We start from the raw sequence: 20540 nt of genomic DNA, 5'->3' as shown, positions 1-20540 counted from the left end.
ATCTCGGACTATAACTAACATAAACACTCATTTACTAATCCTCTAATCCGTGGCTCAGTGGCGGATCCAGAAATTTTTACAAGCTTGTGAGGCCCCACTGAATGTCTACGAGGGGGTCATGCTTCAGTGATTCACTATATAATCAAACAATGTTTTACAACATAAGGCATAAGAAACCCTCTAAATATGCCTCTGTCGCTGGCCACCATGTCTCGGAGCTATTCTATGGCACTGGCTTTAAAAAATAGTTTGCATGTAGACATATTTGTTCATTTGTACAAGTTCATATACATACACTTTCATCAAAATACATTGTTAAATAAAGAGACACATTCATTCTCTATCATTAAAAGAGGGACGAAAGATACCAAAGGAACAGTCAAACTCATAAATCTTAAATAAACTGACAACGCCATGGCTCAAAATGAAAAAGACAAACAGACAAACAATAGTACACATGACAAATATAGAAAACTAAAGAATAAACAACACAAACCCTACTAAAAACTAGGGGTGATCTCAGGTGCTCCGGAAGGTTAAGCAGATCCTGCTCCACATGTGGCACCCGTCGTGTTGATTATGTGATAACAATTCCGGTAAATAGTCTAATTCGTTAACTATATTCAACTCTCTCGAATCTCAACATTCTCAACGTTTGTTATAGCAAAGACCTTTGCTACTTTCATTACTTTCTCACACATGAAATCGTCATTCACACGTATATGGACAGAATATAAAAACACAGAAACATAAATTTTACGGCGTCTAATTAGAAATGATTACAGTCAAAACACTGCTACATCATCATGATCATATATTAGATTGAACGGTTAATCAGACAGTTTGTTAAATTTCACGAAAACAATAAATGTACAAATACTTAACACGCTTGACCATAGTAAAATTATTTAGGCAATTGAATACCGATCTTAGATAAAAATAAATAAATGTGCCAAGTTTTACTATATGACACTGTAGCTAGTGTTTGCTGATGAGATACATCTACAACACAATGACCACTTTGCTACCGAAGAACATAAAAATATAAGATTATGCATATAGTTGCGCCCTTTTAACTGACCATCTCTGATTTACTGTAACATTTATTGCGAATTTTGTTTATTATAATCATGAGAATAATGCGACCTAAGATTTATGCTTGTATTCTTACTTCCTTTTTACCTGTCAGTTTGTGATTGATTGAACTCCCCTTGTTCAAATATTTCCGGTTACAAATTTGCTGTTTCATTGTTTTCCAGTGATAATTTTATCTTAAGAATTGAAATTGTATGCGTGCAATATTTTGTTATTTGTAATCTTATGTCTTAATGATCTCATCATCATATTTTACGGTTACTAGTATTTATAAAGACACGTAACACCTCACTGCATTGTGTATTATAGTATAAAAATAGACATTGTAATTTTAATCCATTTTCTGAAAATGGTCATATGTTTCTCTTGATATAAATTTAAACTACATCTTCGTGGAATTTGTACAATGTAGGGCATTTAAAAGAGTTTGTATTTATCATCAAAGACCATATATTTGTTTTAGTTTATTCTTTATAAAGGTAAGATTTTGAATATTAGTTCTACATTATTGCAGACATGATCGAATTAGTAAACATAACTGTACATTATTATGTTGTACATGTTGTATGTATTACACAACTAAACAAGTTTATCTATCATCTTTAAAGCGTTAAATGATCGCACATAGTATAATAAAACAACTATATTTTTTATATAGAAGTGTTATCATTCATCAGCAGACATTTGAGGTTTTGATATAGATAGTTTGTTTTATATGACTAAGTCTATAGATTAGCAACAGTCAAGCTTGTTAATCTATAAAGGTAGATTAACTGTTTACCACCATCTTTGATTTTAAAGCGCTATAAAACCAGGTTCAATCCTTAATTTTCTATATTTAAAAATACCTGTACCAAGTCAGGAATATGACAGTTCTTGTCTATTCGTTTTTTATGTGTTTTGTCATTTGATTTTGCCATGTGATTATGGACTTTCCGATTAGATTTTCCTCCGAGTTCAGTATTTTTGTGATTTTACTTTATACCTGAAGATCAATACAGTTACTGTATTTTCCATAACTGCATTTTTTTTTCTTATTTTAGGAAAGGTAAACAACTCTTAGTATGACTTAGAGTATATATTGCCACTATAAAGCAAGTGTTATCTATGTTGGATCTGAGAACAGTGAGGACTTTTAACACTTGACAACTACCAAAGTAAGAAAATTGGCTTTCAGTAAAGGCAACTCCATTTGTTACCGAGTATATGAACTTTGTACCTTGCATACATGTTTATAACCTAGCCTTTTATAATATTTTAGGTTCTTGATATTGAAACATAGAGAATGTAAATAATTGTAAAAGTCAGAAATAGCAAACAATATAATAAACTATTCAGCAATGGCAGATATTGAAAACGATTATATTGGAGCACAAGTACAAATATCCACTCCAATGAGGATAGAGCAATTAAAACCTGTCTTAAAGACAAATTTAGCCATACCGATACCTTTGAATGGTCGTGTTAAAATAACTGGCTGTCAAGTACTCTCCGACGGACAGTTTTTACTACTTGACCAAATAAACCGGCGCCTTATGAAATTCAACACAGATGGAGTCCATATCAAAGATATAGTAACATTTGATGGAATTCCATTTGACATTTGTTTGTTTGGAGATCAAACGGTCGTTGTTTCTATTTTGGATAAGAATCAAATATTGGTGGTAGATATTGGAAATTGTCTCATTCTAAAGTCATTTCAAGTAGAAGGTTCGTGTTATGGGTTGGACAGCGATGGCGAAACATTGATTATTCGATTACAAGATAAAGGCATAGTGATCATTACAGATATTGATGGAAGTATTCAAATAAAGATTAGGATACCAGGATACTATCTTATTCGAGTGGCTTTTTTCCAGGACAAAATATACAGTACAAATGTGAATGAAAACACTGTATCCTGTTATACAAGAGAAGGTCAACATATTTGGTCAATCAGAAACAATGACATAAATAGACCATTTGGTCTTTCCGTGGATAAAAATGGAATGGTCTATGTTGCTTGTAATCCGATAAACACAGTTGTAGCTATTTCCCCTGATGGCTCCTCAAGTAGGGTTATTTTATCCGCAAAGGACGGATTGGACAAGCCTTATGCTGTTCACATTGATAAGAAATCATCAACTTTGTTAGTTTGCAATGAAGAAAATGCCAGAGCCATTGTTTACAGCATAATAAAATGAAACTTCGTGCAATATATTATCGTTTCTGAAAAGCACTATTCAACTTGTGGTTAAATATTTTGTATAAAGTACCTGTATATAAATATAGGAAGATGTGGTGTGAGTGCCAATGAGACAACTCTCCATCCAAATTACAATTTATAAAAGTAAACCATTATAGGTTAATGTACGGCCTTCAACACTTTAATATTTATTAAAGGATTTGATAACGATGTTTTGTCAAAAGAGTAGACAATGTGTAGAAAAGGCAATCATTCCACCTCCAATAACTTCTGGGAATATAAATGTTAAGTAGCAACCACGTGGAAACCTTGCACATTTAATACACGGTCATTAGACGTGTGATATTTCTGATACACGGTTTATTGCCATGTGATATCTAAAAAAGAACACGGTTCGTGGCAAATAACAGTAGCAAGGATTCTTGGTAGCAGAGGAACATTCCTTTAAAAAGACAACATGACGGTGTTTTTCGCAAATTAACTTATCACATGTGACTATAAAACATCGACGTTTAGATATGATACATATCGCCATGTAATTTCAGGGGATCTCAACATCGTTCAATACCGGGAGGTTATAAACTTTTTTAAAAAGGGACAACAAAAATTGAGAAGAGTGCCGTCAAATAATAAAACATGTTAAGATGTATCTTCCTTAACTGTATTTGGCAAATCTTTTAGGGATTGCTTGTCCTCAATGCTCTATTTTTTATTTTATTTTAAATAAATGTCTGAGTATTGTTTATATTCGCATATCCCATTAGAAAATAGGATTTAGAAATAAATCAATGAGTAAGAAATACGCTAATTTTTAGGATTAAAATCACAATTCAAGTACTCGCAAAGCGTTTTGTATTTGTACCGACCGACAAAGCAGCCACACAATGTGGTGGTGGTATGACATACACTGTGACAAGTCATTAAAAAAGAATGAAACTCTAGATTTAACTACATCCAAGGTCGTACACTCCACAGAAAGATATAAATTTCATACTCTATTCTATTAAGTGCATTTCGGAAGTTTTGGTCAGACGGAGGTCAGCCAGATTGTTGGTTGATTCGGGTGTTTATGCCAAATAAAGGTTGACTGGGAAGCAATTTAACAGAGCTATCAGGGGTTTCACAATAGTTTTGAAGCTTTTGAAATACAGTTTATGTCTTCACTAATTTACTGGTGTAGAACTGGTGATAACTTTAATTAATTTTGGAATACCTTCTTGAAGTTTCACAGTGGTATTTCCAACAGTTTTAGTCAGATTCACTGCATAACGTTGCTTTGTCTTAAAGAGTTATTTGAAGTTCATTTACAGCCTCTGGTAGACACACATAAGCAATGTGGACGTGCTGCTTCATCTAAATTCAAATACTTGTACTTTGATATGTTTCTTGAAGCTGTAGATATTTTGTTGTCAGTTTTTAGAGCAGAATTATTCAGGGTAAAAAGTAAAATCACAAAAATACTGAACTCCGAGGAAAATTCACATTGGAAAGTCCCAACAAACGGCAAAACCAAAAGCTCTAACACAATAAACGAATGGATAACAACTGTCAACTGTAATTGATAACTTCTTTTGAGATCGTCAAATCAAATGTTACCATATTTATTTTAAGATATCAACCGTACCAATTACTTAAGGTGGATACCTGTTTATATATTCGATGGGTTTTACTCTCAGCGTTTACAAAAAGCTTGCCACCAGAGAAAAGGTAAGTCTAGCCAGATGACCTCCCTGTGAAGTGGCACTGACATATAATGTTTTATGTGCTTGTTCACAACAAAACATTACGTGTACAGAACTGTGCTGTACATACAGCAATACCGGTACCAAGTAAGGAATATGACAGTTTTTGGTGGGGTTCGTGTTGCTTAGTCTTTATATTTTAATGATGTTTTTTGTTTACTATTGTTTGTTTGTCTTTTTCTATTTTAGTCATGGCGTTGTTAGTTTATTTTCTATTTCTTGGAATGATTAAGACAGTTATGACGTGCTAGCCTAAAGTGCATTTGAAACCAATCCAACTGTAAAATAAAAATGATACTTTGTACAGTAAATAATAAAAAAGTTAAGTTCCACAACATAATGTAATAACAAAATACACATAGAATAAATCAAAATTTCTCATCTTGATCATCTGATAAAAAACCCTAAAAGGATATGGGTAATCCATCCATGACACACAATATGTTCATGCACCACAAAATGACATAAAAATCCAAGGAACAATAGCTGTTCTTCATCCCAAACACACAAGAGGGCGACCAACAAGGAGCAAAGCAACTATCAACTCATCAATCAGATTTGGGTAATGACAGAAAATAATCATCAACTGTTTTTCTTTTTTTAAAGTTTATTTCAACATTTTCGTTGATTTATTTATAATATTAAAAACTGATGAAAAACAAAACATATATATGAATAATTGTTTTGACAATGTAACAAATGAGGTATACTTTTCAGATACACCAATACAATTAAATGTATATCAATAGTCACAGTTGATTAATCTTTACATTTCTGATTATACAACATTAATAAATAGTAATAACAAAACAAGAAGTGTCGGTTCCATTAATATCCTGGTGTTGCTACATGAAATGCTGTGGTTGTATAACATATATGTATTGCTATTTTGTGTACTTTTCTTCGGGTATTTTTGTAATAATTTTTCATATCATACTTCTCGCTTAAGATAGAAAATAATTGTTAGGAATTAAGGACACATTTGACGTTGTCAATGTAATCATTAGCGACGTTATAGGCAAAATATCGGTAAAAAGATTACCAATGGTGTTTCAAACCCGATGATGTTTGTTGGATACATCTTATTTAAGGGCTGTCGCACTTTTGATGCAATCATAGATAAGAAACATCCTCTCATCTGCAAAACCATCTATTATCTATAAACAAGGTTGTAATTCCATTCAATAAATTAAGATTTTAGCTGGTCTGTTTATTATTGTTGTTTAATATGAAGTCGTTATTTAGAGATTATACTATTACATAGCTTTACATCTGATTATGTAATCTAACTGAAGTTTAGTTGATAATATACAATGACACTTATATGATTCTACCTCAGAGGTATTGTCTGTATTTCGGACTAATATAGTTGATTATTGTTACATTCCAATCAGTAAAACAAAGTTTATAATGTAAAGGATATTTCAGGCGATAATTAAGTTGCAAAAACAAGAGATGTTGTGATACATTTTCTTGATGAATTATGATTTGGAAAGACTACTTAATTGTTTATGTCATAAGTTTACTCAAATTTAAAATATTCAATAGCAAATAAAAAAACGGTTTTACTATAGACTAACTTAACACTGTCAAGCAAACTTTTTGGCAGTTCAAAATAATAATCACAAATTTGTGAAAAATTAATTCTTCAATATTGTAATTGGTTATCAATATCAAACAGATATGAAATAATTGTTTAAGATTTAACCGAAACTACGAAATATAACATACATTATTAAGAGTTTTGTGACATGAGTTTTATATTACGCGGATTCAAGATTTTTGAAAGGGGGAAGTCATTAGTGAATCACATTTTCTGCGATCAAAGGGGAGATACTCCTTTATCCGCCATAGAATCACATTGAAAAGATTATAACAAAAATTCCAATAACAATTGATACTGGCATGACCATTGTAACAGAATATGACAAACACTATCACAATAACATATGAACACACATAATCACAAGGAAATCAATGTATATACACTTAGTTAAACGCTATTTTCATTTCTTTTGACTTGAGCTTCATTTTGTGTTATTGCAGTACATGAATCAGTAATAAATACATTTGTTAGATGTTAGATTGCAATGCTGTCATGTTATCAATAATTTTATAAGTTGATACTTCCCAAACAATCATAAAGGTACAAAATACGAATGTTTGATATAATCATCTGCATTTTTACTTGATAGAAACAAATCTGTATTTAGAGTATACCCGGAAAACTTATAAATTTATATATAACTAACGTATTAGACATTTTACATAAATTGATATAGGTGAAGCAACATGCTAGTTTTAATTTAATTTTTTCCTAAGTAAAAGAGTTATTTAAGGAGGAAGACCTAGGTTAAGGGAAATAACTCTTAAAATCATCAGTACGTTTGTGTCAACCATTTTCAAAAATATATTCTAAGCTTCTAGGTTACATAGATTATTTTCAATCTGTTTCAGGTAAATGCTTAAAATACATTGATGAACTCGACTTTTACAAACGCATAACTGATTTACAGAGTTATCTCCCTGAACCAAGGTCTACCCCCTTAAACTTTGAAATATTTCCGTATGTATAACAAATCGCTGATATGTATTCTTGATCCTAGAGATAGTTAGAATTTAGGTTGCTTCTGCATATGACCTTTTAGAGAAAGACGTGTATTTGATGTAAAGGTTGTATTGTGATAAATGGTATAAAAAGAAAAACATCTGACCATAAATATTATAAAGTAATGAAGAATATCTATTTACAAAATGATGTTTCATTTATTAGTATGAGGGATTTGATTGGCGGTTAAGTAGTGCAAAACTTAACAATGATTAAAATGTTAATTTGTAGCAAGACATCAACGATGCCATATATGAAAAAAATGAAATTAATAAAATGCATAAAAAACATGCAGATAATATTTTTGTTTAATGAGATTTACGTGTAGTTTCGAACAGGTATACTTTGAAACTCTCAAAACATAAACAGAAAATTCTAATGCAATTATTTTGTATCAATGGTTCTGATTGGACGACAGTTAGCGTAAAACTCTCTATCTCCTTGCCTGTAACTAAGGAAGCCGATATTTTGAATTGCTGAATGTATTGTCATGTAATTTCTACAATAACAAGCCAAAAAAACTCACATGTTGCACCTAAAAATCTTCTTTTTATCAAATTTTATTACATTCTGAAGTGGCACAGAAGCTAGAGAACGCCCGGTGTTTATGTTTGACGCAGGAAGCATACCGATGACGTCACTTAGTGTAGGTACCAAAGAAGATAACATCTTTTCGCGGAATTTACTTTAATGAAGATTTTACCCTGAAATAATTATGAACTTGTTTTGCATTAGAATAAGGATAACTGTATTGTATTTGAAGCTTTGCGGACGTCCATCGGTAGTTGTACTGTCGCAAATACCCTTTTATCTGTCTCCTCTACGCGTCGCCAGGCAAACTTAATTTGCGACAGTAAAACTACCGATGGACGTCCTTAAAGTTTCAAATACAATACAGTTATCTCTTAAGTGGTAGAAGGGAGACCAACTATACTAAATGGGTATTAAACTCATAAATTGAAAACAAACTGACAAGGCGATGCCAAATTTCGATTAACTTTATTTTATATATTTATCTTTTTAGTATTTCTACTTAAAAAAAAAACCAAATAAAGTAACGCAAAAGGTTGTGAAAATAATGAAACTTATGGTTAAAATCACAAAATATTGCAACATGACTGCATGTTTATGATATTTGCAAATTTTGGCATATTCTAACTAAAGTGTGATTGGTGACGTAAGGGTAAAATACTATTTACAAGCGAATTAAGGCGACAGTTGTTTAACAATGTTCAAGTCTGATGGGAACTCGATAAAGCTAAGAAGTGGGTTTTAGTTTCTAAAAGATTGAAAGAATATTAACAAATGATTTACGAAGAGAGTAGTCTACCAATGTTCAGGATTGTTGAAAAATAATGAATTTGTACACTTCATCACAAATACATAACATGTTTCATCTATCTGGTTTTAATATATCCACATGTTTCATACAATTGAAGACAATGTCACATCTAAGTATAGCATTTACCTTTAATTAAATAAAGGCAGGGTTTACAATGATATCAACATGAAAAATTACACACATACATGTGAAATATGGTTGTATAATGATAAACTACAAATTTTCTAATTATAAAATTTAAAATGTAAATGTATTTACCATTCATCCAGCTAAGACTTTTTTCTATTAACCATTTATATTAACCATTCATATTTATGAAAATCCAACACTCAACATGAATATTGAGCAAAGGTAATAGTTACACTTTCAATTTTCATTTACAGTATTATACAATTATTTTAAATTAACCTCAACCGTATATATTTGGATTAATCGGCAAGGTTTTATAAGTGGTTAAAAAAAATGTGTACAATGCGTACATTTAAGTTAAATTTTAAATGAAAATACACGATAAATTGTTAACATATTATGTTGAAAAGTTTTCAAATTTCTTATTGTACCGTATACTGATAAGCATACAGATACCTATCTATTATTCAAAAAACGAATATTTCATTTAAGGATTTATTATAAGAATAATTTTGAAGAAAAAAAACATGACTTTATCTTCATTATCCAAATGTAATCAGTTAACAATTGATATCTGACTTCAATATATTACATTACACATTATTCAGTAAATGACTAAATTTTCATTTCTAGAACTATTGTGCAATCCACTTATATTAACACTTTTAATGGATTATTTCCACATGTTTTTGTCTTATAATCACAGAACTGTTGATATTGTTTCACATTGCTGAACGCCGACTTTGGGATTCGGGTAATAATGTCCTTATCACATGCACTTCAATTACAAATTGTGATGTTTCGCACACTTAAATTATTAAAGCCAACAATATCGCAATCTTTTAAAGTCAGAACTTCATCTCCATAACTATATATGTGGAATTGTTATTTAAGGAACCAACAATTACACCAGGGATTTATTTTGATTAATTTTCGTCCATAATGGTTAAGTAACCGGATTAGGTCGGACATTATTGAAAACTCATACTGAACTTAATGTTTTCAAATATCACAGAATGTGTGTCATTATCTCTCTCCTTCCATTGGTTCTTGTTTCTCTTGTTCTAATGCTTCCTTTCTTTCTTCATATTTCGCTGATGTACCATGATAACATTCGTCTAGAAAATCACCCATTGATTTATATAGATGTTCCTTCGTATGTCCACCATTTAAGCCATGTTGTTGATCTGTATAAAACTGAAATATCGAACAAATATTTAAGAACAGTTATGTGAAAGATCACTTATTTAATATCCATATATATTCGTATTAAAAGTGCATGAAAAAGACGATTGCTTATAGGGAAAACTCCAAATTGAAGGCTAGTTGCGAAAATCACTGCTCAGCAAAACAAAAATGATTTCAAAAGTAATCTAGATACATCTAAAGAGCACCAAAATATACTCAATATATATAAGGCAGAAACAATAAACAACTGCTTCTGGTATACATCAGACTTTCTGGCTGATTGTATATGGCTATTGCTTAGATGTTTTTGTGAGCATAATGACTTGTGTTATAGATAAGTATATTATTGTGCTGATGGTTTTTTTTCTCTCTCCGATTTATAATTTATAAATGCCTCTGGTGTTTTAATAATTTTCTAAATTTTCAACCAAAATTGATGTGTCATATTTACAGATTGACCAGACAGTCTTGGTGAAGTGGCTAGAGCATCGGACTACTAACATAAAGGTTCCTGGTTAATTACCCGTTCCGGGGAGAACATTTCAGGGACTGAATTTTCGGCTCTCTTTGACAATATTTGCGAGTATGGTCTTGAGAAAACAATGATAGTCCGTCAGAAGGGCAGGATACATGGCTGACCCGTGTTAAGCGAGAGCTATATCCCTTGCACGTTAAAGACACCCTCGAAAAAGAGCAGTCTAATGCCGCTACAAGGCAGCAGTCGCACCTGCAAAGTGCAAAGGGATTAATAGAAGTTGCAAAACTTGTTTCCCAATCCACTATAAATATAATATGTTTAAACTAACATGTCTGACATTGTTTACTAGATAACATACCTGTTGAGTAAAGTAAACATCTTCCTCTTGTAAAGCTTTCATTAACTGAGCAGAATTCTGGAAGTGCACATTATCTGCAACGAAAATTATGACGCTATAACTATTGATTGAAAACTAATTTAGGAAGATAATAGTGATACTATTAACAGTTATAAGAAGACGAGGTATGAGCGCAAATGATACAACTCTCCATCCAAGTCACAGTTTATAAAAGTAAACCATTATAGGTCAGAGTACCGTCTTCAACACGGAGCCTGGGCTTACACCAAACAGCAAGCTATAAAGGGTCACAAAAAATTACTAGTGTAAAACCATTCAAAAGGGAAAACCATCCGTCTAACCTATATAAAAAACAAGAAACGACAAACACTTATGAACCACATCACCAGACGACAACTACCTAACATCAGATTCCTGACTTATGACAGCTGCAAACAATTAATATTAACAGTTTGCATAGGTACCCTGTTGACATTAATCATGTTTATTAGAAATCTGTGATCAGTTTGTAAATCAACATGTATATGTATATATCTACGAAATACAGACACTGTCAAATATATCAATGTTAGTACCGTTCATCGACATTTAAATCATATACTATAGTTGTCGTTATACCTTTTTCATATTAAATTGGCTTACATCTAGAAATTTACAGTGAGAACTGATGTTTGAACTGAGATTACAAATTCCTTTTATCTATCTTAAGTTTTTGTATTTTATACTGCACATTATATTTTTTCTTATAATCACAGTACCGGTATTGTTTATAGCTTTCCTCGACTCCCAGCTGCCTGTTTCGTCTTTTTACTGCATAAACTAATTCTCAAGATATTAATTGTGTTCAAAGTTATTGATCTAAGAGCTGGGTATAGGTAAGTTTTAAACAATCTTTATTATATTGATTGTTGGCATTCAAAAACAAGTTAAAACGTCATAATAAAAAAACATACCATCTCCAGTTCCATGGACCAACATGAACATAACATCCTTAAAATTCCTGGCATACTGTAGTACTGAGCTTGTCTACAAATAACACGACACATATATCAATTGACGTACATACTTAATATTACTTTAAACAACACTTACATATATATCACTATCAGTGTTTGAATTTTGTTTTATTTTACAAAATAATGATCACAATGCACATTTTTAAGAGTCATTATGTCTTAATTTGTTCTTGTTTCAGAGAAAATCCTTAGGATTACAAATATACTTTTCTTTCATTGTAGAACAAGGGAAAATCTGTTCAATGTTTCTTAACATTTTGTAATATGAACATAAGTCTGTTCACGTTGCAATTAAATTTCGTTTTATACTGCAACTAGTTGTGTTTATTTCGTCAGTATAGTAACATAGCTATATTTTGTATAATGTCAATTTCATCATGGAACACTTTCTCGACAATCAGGGGTTCATAAAGGGATGAACTGAGTTTGACAATTGTGTTACTTTTTAAAAAGCTATCAATGTATTTGTTTAGGTTGCAGTATAAAAACAATATTAGGTCAATGTCAAAAGAATATAAACTTTTTTGTACTCAGCGCAAAACTGTGGAAGGGCTCGGTAGAACCTCATCCTTCCCCAGTTTCTCAGCCTCATACAAAAATGTTCATATTTTTCTTTCAATGACCTTATATTTTATATTGATTTCTACCTGATGTGAATAATTCAAGTCAAAACACGAGTATTTGTAAATTATTATATGTTCGAATATATTCTTAATCTGTTTAACCTGTATATCACATTTCAACATTTCGGCAAGGCAGACAGTTATCATGTTTGTATCCTTATGAAACTCCATGAAATTAATTAACGACTAAACGTTTTATGAAGAATAAACAAAAATTGGCACAATAAAGGTTGAGGCATTTTGCAACGTTAATGAAGGGTGCCCAATGTGAACTCAAGAGTTCCACATGAAGTTCATTCCAAGAATGTTCGAATTTGATATCCCATTTTGATATGATTGTTATTAAACTCATCTTTAGTTAACTATTTTACAATTCTCTAGGATTTGGTGCTTATTTAAATTAAATAAAGTATTAATACAGGAGAACTTGCCTTTTGCAATTGCTTACATACTTAATTACCGTCTCCAGGAAGTTTCATTTAACAAATCAAGGTTGGATAATATTAATTCTGCAGCCCTGTTCTTTAATTAATTGTTATGACTGGTATCTAGGGTGCTAACCAATCATTGTACTTGAATAGTTATGACTATCCAATCAAATGGTTAATTTTAGACTTACACTGTATCCATTAGGATTTTCTCTTGGTGTGTTCATATATCTCTCTGTATACACTGAATCTATCAAAATACAAGAGACAATATGATTAAGGCAAAATACATGCAAGTTATTTATCTTCTTAGTTAATGTTACGTCCTCAATCCTAAATCTTATGGCCTTATGGCACAACTGTTTTCATTGGTGCATATTAAACACTATGTGGACCTTCCTCCATGTAATTTCCTCCATGTACTTTAATTATGTTTTTGCTGTTACGATTGAGGTTGCGGATGTTCTGGTATGTCAAAACGTCATGTGTTTGCAATAAAGTCCGAAACGATTTCTAACTTCCGTTTATATTCTTCTGTTTATCAGTGCCTAAATGATTTTGTAAATACTCAAAATGTATGTTGAACTATTTTATTGGCCTACAACATGTCTTCAATGTATTTATATTGAAGTAGAAGTTTGTGAAATTCACCTACTATCAACCATTTGTCTTGTATCTATTGCTTTGTAAAATAATTACACCACAAAACTATCACAAAGTCAAAACGTTTGTGCTATTACCGATTACGTGCATTCTTAAATTACCGTATTCGTCTTATTATGATACATTATCAACATGTTCAAGTATGAATGTGGTTCAATCTAAACAAATGAATATGTCAATAACAAAATCGTTGTATTTGATACATCTTTGTTCACATCTTAGCTAATTTAATATACTTAGGATTCCAATATGCAACTGAAACAAACCCACTTTCAAACACTCGTTAATCTATACAATTTCAAAATAATTTTACATTCACCTTTCTCTCCTTAGTTCGAAACATTTTTGTTTGGAAAGGCCTGTTCAAAGTCAGGAGTTATACTGATGTTTTTCTTTCCTTCTGTTGGTTGATTTAGGACTGTGGTGTTTGTTAGTAATATCCCAGGCATAGATTACCTTAGCCGTATTTGGAATTTTGGTCTTCAATGCTGTTCAACTTTATACTTGTTTGGCTTTCTATATTCGGTAAAAGCTCCTTAAAGCTTATGTTGTAGTATTTTTGTCAATATCCCGAATAAAAATAAGTTTTACTTACTTACTTACTTACTTTTCTAACTATTGTGATCTGAGAGTCACTGATGAGTCTTATGTAGACGAAACGAGCGTCTGGCGTATTAAATGATAAGCCTAGTACCTTTGATATTAATACTTTTAACTTACCATAATATAACCAATCTGTTACTGGTGCCACAGATATACCACACTCGAACAATTCTTTTGGCTGTCTTCCCAGGACATTTGCAGTTAAATAACCACCATATGACTACATGAAAAATATGAAAAATAATAACTTGATGATTTGAATAACACTGTTAGCGATAAGCGAAATACAATCTTGTTTAAGACATATATATATATTATAAGTTTGAAGACTTTCTCTGTATGAGCATCTTTTAAAAAGGTATATCCGAAAGAAATTAGACTTTTCCCAATTAAGGTTTTACAAATTGTTAATGTGTTTTTTAGATTAAATGTATTTCTTTAAAATTACCAAAAAATGATAAATTTTTTATGTGCTTACAGTGTTGAAAACGCAAACTTAAACAGGGACATTTTAATAATATAGCGCATACATTCCAAATATGAAGTTCTTCCAATGAATGAAACGAGGTGTTTTATATTAATTTTTAGCAGTATAATCTTTTGTGAAAAATTTCTGTATTTTTAGCAGTTTTTGAGAGCAGTTAACCACGAACTTTGCGTATTTAAAGAACATGCTTCAACTTTTTGTTAGATCTTCAATCTGTTGTATATATAAATTACAGAATTCTATAAAATCTATAAACAACAATCATAAAAATAAGAAGGTGTGGTATGATTTCTAATGAGACTCTCCACACTAGACCAAATGACACAGAAATTATCAAGTATAGGTCATCATACGATTTTCAACAATGATCAAAACCAATGTTACCCTACTGTTATCATATTACTTACCCATCCCCAAATTGACAATTTACTTGATTCCACATATGATAAACTATCAAAATATCTGAAAAAATACAAAGGTAAAATAACAAAAAAAATAAACTCAGAGGAAAATTCGAACATGAAAGTCCTAATCAAATGGCAAAATGAAAAGCCAAAACACATTAAATGAATGATGGATAACAACTGTCATATTCCTGACTTGGTACAGGCATTTTCTTTTGTAGAAAATGGTGGATGAACCTGGCTTTATATTTAGCTAAACCTCTCATTTGTATGACATTCACATCAAATTCCATTATATTGACAACGATGTGTGAACAAAACAAACAGACACGATAGGTACAAATGACAAAAATAGAGTACAGCAGTCAACATTGTGTTATTAACCTAATCATTATAAAACAAACAAAGGTAACAAATTGGCACAAAAAGGCATACATTAAATTTAACAGCCTTTTTTTTACATTTTGTATTGAGGGTATTATCAATACATACAATGACCATGATGGTACAAATGATCGATGTAAATACAACAACAGGCACACAAAATGAACTTTAATATTGACTGAATTATTTATACTGAAATTGAAATACAATTGTAAGTGCTTATATCGTTGATTGCCAATGCTCTAATAAAAGGTTTAGTAGATCCCAATGCAACTTGTTTTTCATTTCCCTGTTCACAACTGTTCTGATGGCACTTGAAAACTTCATTCTTTTACAGTGACACCCGAGCTTCGATCGAGGCATTATGTTGTTTAAGGGTTGATACGATGTATGATAATGAAAAAGTCATATCATATACACTTTATTATATACCTCAAGTAAATGTTTTTAAAAGGACAAGACATTATACAGATTAGGATTTGATGAAGCCTTAGTAAGTGACTGATATCGATGACGTGACTTCATACAGATTAGGGGTTTGATAAAGCCTTAGTAAGTGACTGATATCGATATCATCACGGATGGCTGATACAACACAATTGCCGTTGACCATATTACAATTTATCTGTCTATGATAATTATATGAATATACTTACTGAGCAGCAGTAATTGTATCTTGAACTTCTATGGAACCGAGGTTTTTATACATTCTGTGTAAAAATCGATCTCCTCTTGCACCCGTTCCTCTAGCGTCTACGTAAGCCACTATGATATTTTTAGTACTAGCTAAATATGATGCCCATTTTATTTCAAATTTTTCTGTAACTAACTGCGAACCTGGACCTCCATACCTACAAACAAAACCATATAATTAATGACTTATTAGTTCCAGAATTTATTATCTTGAACGAGTTCAATGTTATTGTGGTTGATTTCCACATTATTGGCATATGAGTCCAAATGTGAAAGAAAAGAAAGCATCCAATATATTTTTTTTAAATACAAGGCCATGAGTATTACTACAATTGTAGCATTCTACTCTGTTTATGAGATTCGGTTAGTACAGTTATTCAAGTTATAAGTTTACTCTTTTATCTGATTTCATTTCATATACGTCTGTATACATTTCGGTTTTAACCCTTCCGGAGCACCTGCCATCTTCCTCAATTTTTAGTGAAGTTCGTACAAAGTTTCCTATGTTGTGTTTGGTGTGCTGTTGTTTGAATTTTGATCTTTTTAATCTTTTTTTTGTCATGGCGTTGTCGGTTTATTTTTATTCGCCTCTCTTTGACCTCAATATATTGTTTTCAATTTTGTGTTTCATTGTTTTGCATTGACATTCCAACATATCCTTTATCATATATTATTTTCCTTGAAATGAGTTACTTCAAAATACCATGCAGACATCTAGCGTATAACTTGTACACAATTTTATCTAGGAGCCAGATGGGGACCACCTCCGGGTGCGGGATTTTCCTGCTGCATTGAAGATCCATTGGTGGCCTTCGGCTGTTGTCTGCTCTCTGGTAGGGTTGTCTCTCTGACACTTGACCCGTTTCCATTCTCAATTTTTTTATGCGTTTTAGCATTTATAAGCTTGGATGAGTTATATGTTATTGTAGTTGATTTCCACGTGATTGGCATACGAGCAGTTAAGAGTTGAAAGAAAAAGAAAACATCCAATATTCTTTAAAAAAAGAAAACTAATTTGGCGTTAAAAATGTGTACCAAGTTTCAAGTTGATTGGACTTTAACTTCACCAAAAACTAACATGACCAAAATTTTAACCCGAAGCGGGACAGACGGACGAACGGACGGACAAAAACATAATCCCCATAAATAGGGCATGAAAATACGTACACAGACATTAGCAATGGGTATGTGATAATTTCATCTTTATTCCATACAGGCGGTATCAGCATCTTGGCATGAATTTCTGAAATACAAAGCAAATTATTATGAAACCTTTCAACAAAAAAGTTCATCTCTTTAGATAAAATAATTAAGTCACATTTTTGTAAAGTCAGATGACTAAAGATCTGTCATAATATGTGTACCAACTTTTTAAGATAAGAAGTTTAAAAAGCGCACATTAATGTACAACTACTTCAAACATCCGCTTTTCTAACACATTCATATCACAAAGAACTCTCCAGCAAGGCATCAAGAAGAACGACTGAAATCAATCAAAAACTGTTACCATATCCAATAAGATGACCGAAGTGATGCAGTTGCGTCTTAACTCAGGTGAGACACGTTTTCGTGGCCTTAGACTATTACGAAATTAAACTTGAGTTATGATTCCCATGGCGGGTTATTCATAAATAAAAATATATGATGACATTGTTCACGCATCCGATTTCTTCAATTGCTTCCACAGTTTTTTTTTAGTTCAAAATTGATTCGTGAGATTTAAACATTAGTAATCTACTCTGGCCTCATTTAGACAAAATTGTTTTTTTTTATTGAAACATACATTTTACATTTTATTTGTATAAACCTGCCACCAAAAATATAATTTATAGAAACATGCTTAGTTTGATCATCATTTTTTAAATCCATCATAATCAACTAAGTACCATATAAATAAGTCTGTAAGGACACAGAAGCCAGTAATTTGAATTAAAGTTGTATGTTGGAGTGCAAATGTATATCTAAATTGAAACAAATAACTTACTTTCACCATCCTCTGTTTCAATGTCTATAAACTTTATTTTTGGGAAGGCCACTTTATCGTATTTCTTTCGTAAAACTTGATTGTCTTCTAACATGATTGCTGTAAAGAGAATTGTAAATGTATCAGCTGTCAGCCATTTCAATTCAATTTTATGACATGTTAAAAGAAATATAGCATTCAGTATTATTACAGCTAAGGGAACATGAAATTACATAGCTTTAAAACAAAAGATGTTTTAAAATTCATTTAAAATATTTAATTTTTATTAACGTCAAAATACCTGCAGTTTTTATGCATTTATGTTAAATCTCACAGTTGTTAACCATTTGTTTGAGAGTTTGAGCTTTTGATTGTTTTGCCTTCGATTTTTGAATTCGGTATTGATGTGATTTTACTTTCCACTATTGTTCACTTTATTTCATAAATAACGAAGAAAACACAAAATGAATTGATTCTATGAAATACTTACATATATCAGACATGGTTGATTTAAGTATGAAGTAAGGAATGTCTGGACCTAGGCATCCAAGAATATAATATTTCCCAGTATGACTAAAAGAGGCTGTGACATATTGACATTTCTCATCAATGTCACATGACAGACACTTTACGGTGGGTGTGAATGATGAAGATGGACTGTCTGTAGAGATACTGCAAAGATATAAACAATTTTACAGTTATGCTTATCTCTCTTTGCACAAATAATATTTTCTGGATGACAACATCATTTCAATTCATCAAATGTTATTGAGCATTTTTGTTGTATTGTTTGAATATCATATATCATCTATGGTATCTTACTATGGCAATGTGTTGTTTTCATGACTTTTGTATGTGTGCATATATTTATTTTAGCTCAATAGAGCTTGTGTTTATGGAGTTTATGAACTATTTCATACCTGAACTAATTGATGACATGATATAAAAGATATGCAAGTTATTCTTCATACCTTGACATATTATAAGTTAAAGTTAACAACCTATACAAGCGATAATTTGATTTTAAACACTTATAATTTGACATACCTATACAAATGTCTTTTTCTTGCGTCTCCGGGAGTTGCTATAAAATACACCTCCCTTAACTCATCATTTATTCCAACTATATCTGTTACTTCATATTGTCCATGAGTAAGAAATCTCCTGATTCCAATATTTCGAGACAACTGCTATAGAAAATCCTCAATATTAAATGCTAGCTAATAACATGCCAAGTAGCATCCACATATGATATGATAATAGGGAAAAGAGGATGAAAATGGGATGGATGTTAAAAATGGTTTTATGAAATTTCTTTTTGAAAGTTCTAATTTCAAAAATTAGATTTGATAGGACGAAAACAGTTGTTGGAGTAGTCATCTATAAGCATATAATGTATTATTTCGCAACACCATTGATTGTCTGGGCTGTGTGATTATATGTATACGTTTGACAAATATCTCACAAAGATCGAAAGCTAAACCGTAAGTTTTACAGACTTCTAGCTAGTTGACCAGTGATTAATGAGTAGAAATAAAAGCAAAATTTCATGTATATTTAGAACCAATCAGAGGATCGTAAATACTACATTTATTCTGATGTTTTGCAATTGTTATTTTCAATAATTATAATAACATCCCTATTTATAAAAAAATGATTTAATCAAATTGGTCGAATACAAACAAGGTTGTTTGATTAAATGAAGTCATATATTAAGATGTCATTCCATTTTTTAGCCCAGTAATCAGCACTTATGTGTTGACATGAATTATCATTGATATGGTCATAATTTATAAAAATAAACTGTTAACAAGGCTTTAAATTTTTGAAATACGAAGGCTTTTCTACCAATGGAACAGATTACCTTAGTTGCATTTGGCAAAGCTTTTATGAATTTTCGGTCCTGAATTCTCTTCAAATTCGTACTTTATTTGGCATTTTTAACCTTTTTTTATTTAAGCATCAATAGATCTTTTGTAGACGAAACGAGCGTCTGGTGCAATTACAAATTTCAATTCTGGTATCTATGATGAGTTTATATTCAACGATATAAGTATCATAACTTTGAATTTGTTCTTGCCAGGTGCTAAAATGTAGCGTTCAGTGTTGGGCTCGAAAGATTCAAGGTTGAAAATGAAACAACCCTATTAT

General features: G+C 31.3%; 1 protein-coding gene and 1 long non-coding RNA gene across 24 annotated transcripts in view; one reads left to right on the top strand and one right to left on the bottom strand.

The window, feature by feature from the left end:
- The first annotated feature begins 1440 nt into the window (after window positions 1-1440).
- Window positions 1441-3290, top strand: LOC143058807 (uncharacterized). Its single transcript, XR_012973238.1, has 2 exons — window positions 1441-1574; window positions 2139-3290. It is a non-coding gene; the product is annotated as an uncharacterized LOC143058807 (long non-coding RNA).
- A 2321-nt stretch (window positions 3291-5611) lies between these two features.
- Window positions 5612-20540, bottom strand: part of LOC143058804 (dipeptidyl peptidase 4-like) — a 219021-nt gene continuing 204092 nt past the window's right edge. For 21 of the 23 annotated variants that reach the window (XM_076232253.1, XM_076232257.1, XM_076232256.1 and 18 more), the window contains 11 exons: window positions 19437-19579; window positions 18880-19061; window positions 18411-18509; window positions 17594-17669; window positions 16390-16584; window positions 15353-15407; window positions 14576-14678; window positions 13384-13442; window positions 12079-12151; window positions 11126-11199; window positions 5612-10298 (listed from right to left, as the gene is read on the bottom strand). In XM_076232253.1, the coding sequence (XP_076088368.1) occupies window positions 10128-10298; window positions 11126-11199; window positions 12079-12151; window positions 13384-13442; window positions 14576-14678; window positions 15353-15407; window positions 16390-16584; window positions 17594-17669; window positions 18411-18509; window positions 18880-19061; window positions 19437-19579 (1230 nt within the window). In that variant the 3' untranslated portion in view covers window positions 5612-10127. The remainder of the gene's footprint in view (window positions 10299-11125; window positions 11200-12078; window positions 12152-13383; window positions 13443-14575; window positions 14679-15352; window positions 15408-16389; window positions 16585-17593; window positions 17670-18410; window positions 18510-18879; window positions 19062-19436; window positions 19580-20540) is intronic. The other 2 variants (XM_076232248.1, XM_076232251.1) reach the window with 1 other exon arrangement.

The sequence above is a fragment of the Mytilus galloprovincialis genome, chromosome 14 (genome assembly GCF_965363235.1).
Source record: "Mytilus galloprovincialis chromosome 14, xbMytGall1.hap1.1, whole genome shotgun sequence".
NCBI lineage: Eukaryota > Metazoa > Mollusca > Bivalvia > Mytilida > Mytilidae > Mytilus > Mytilus galloprovincialis.
This window is presented reverse-complemented; position numbering and strand designations above follow the sequence as displayed.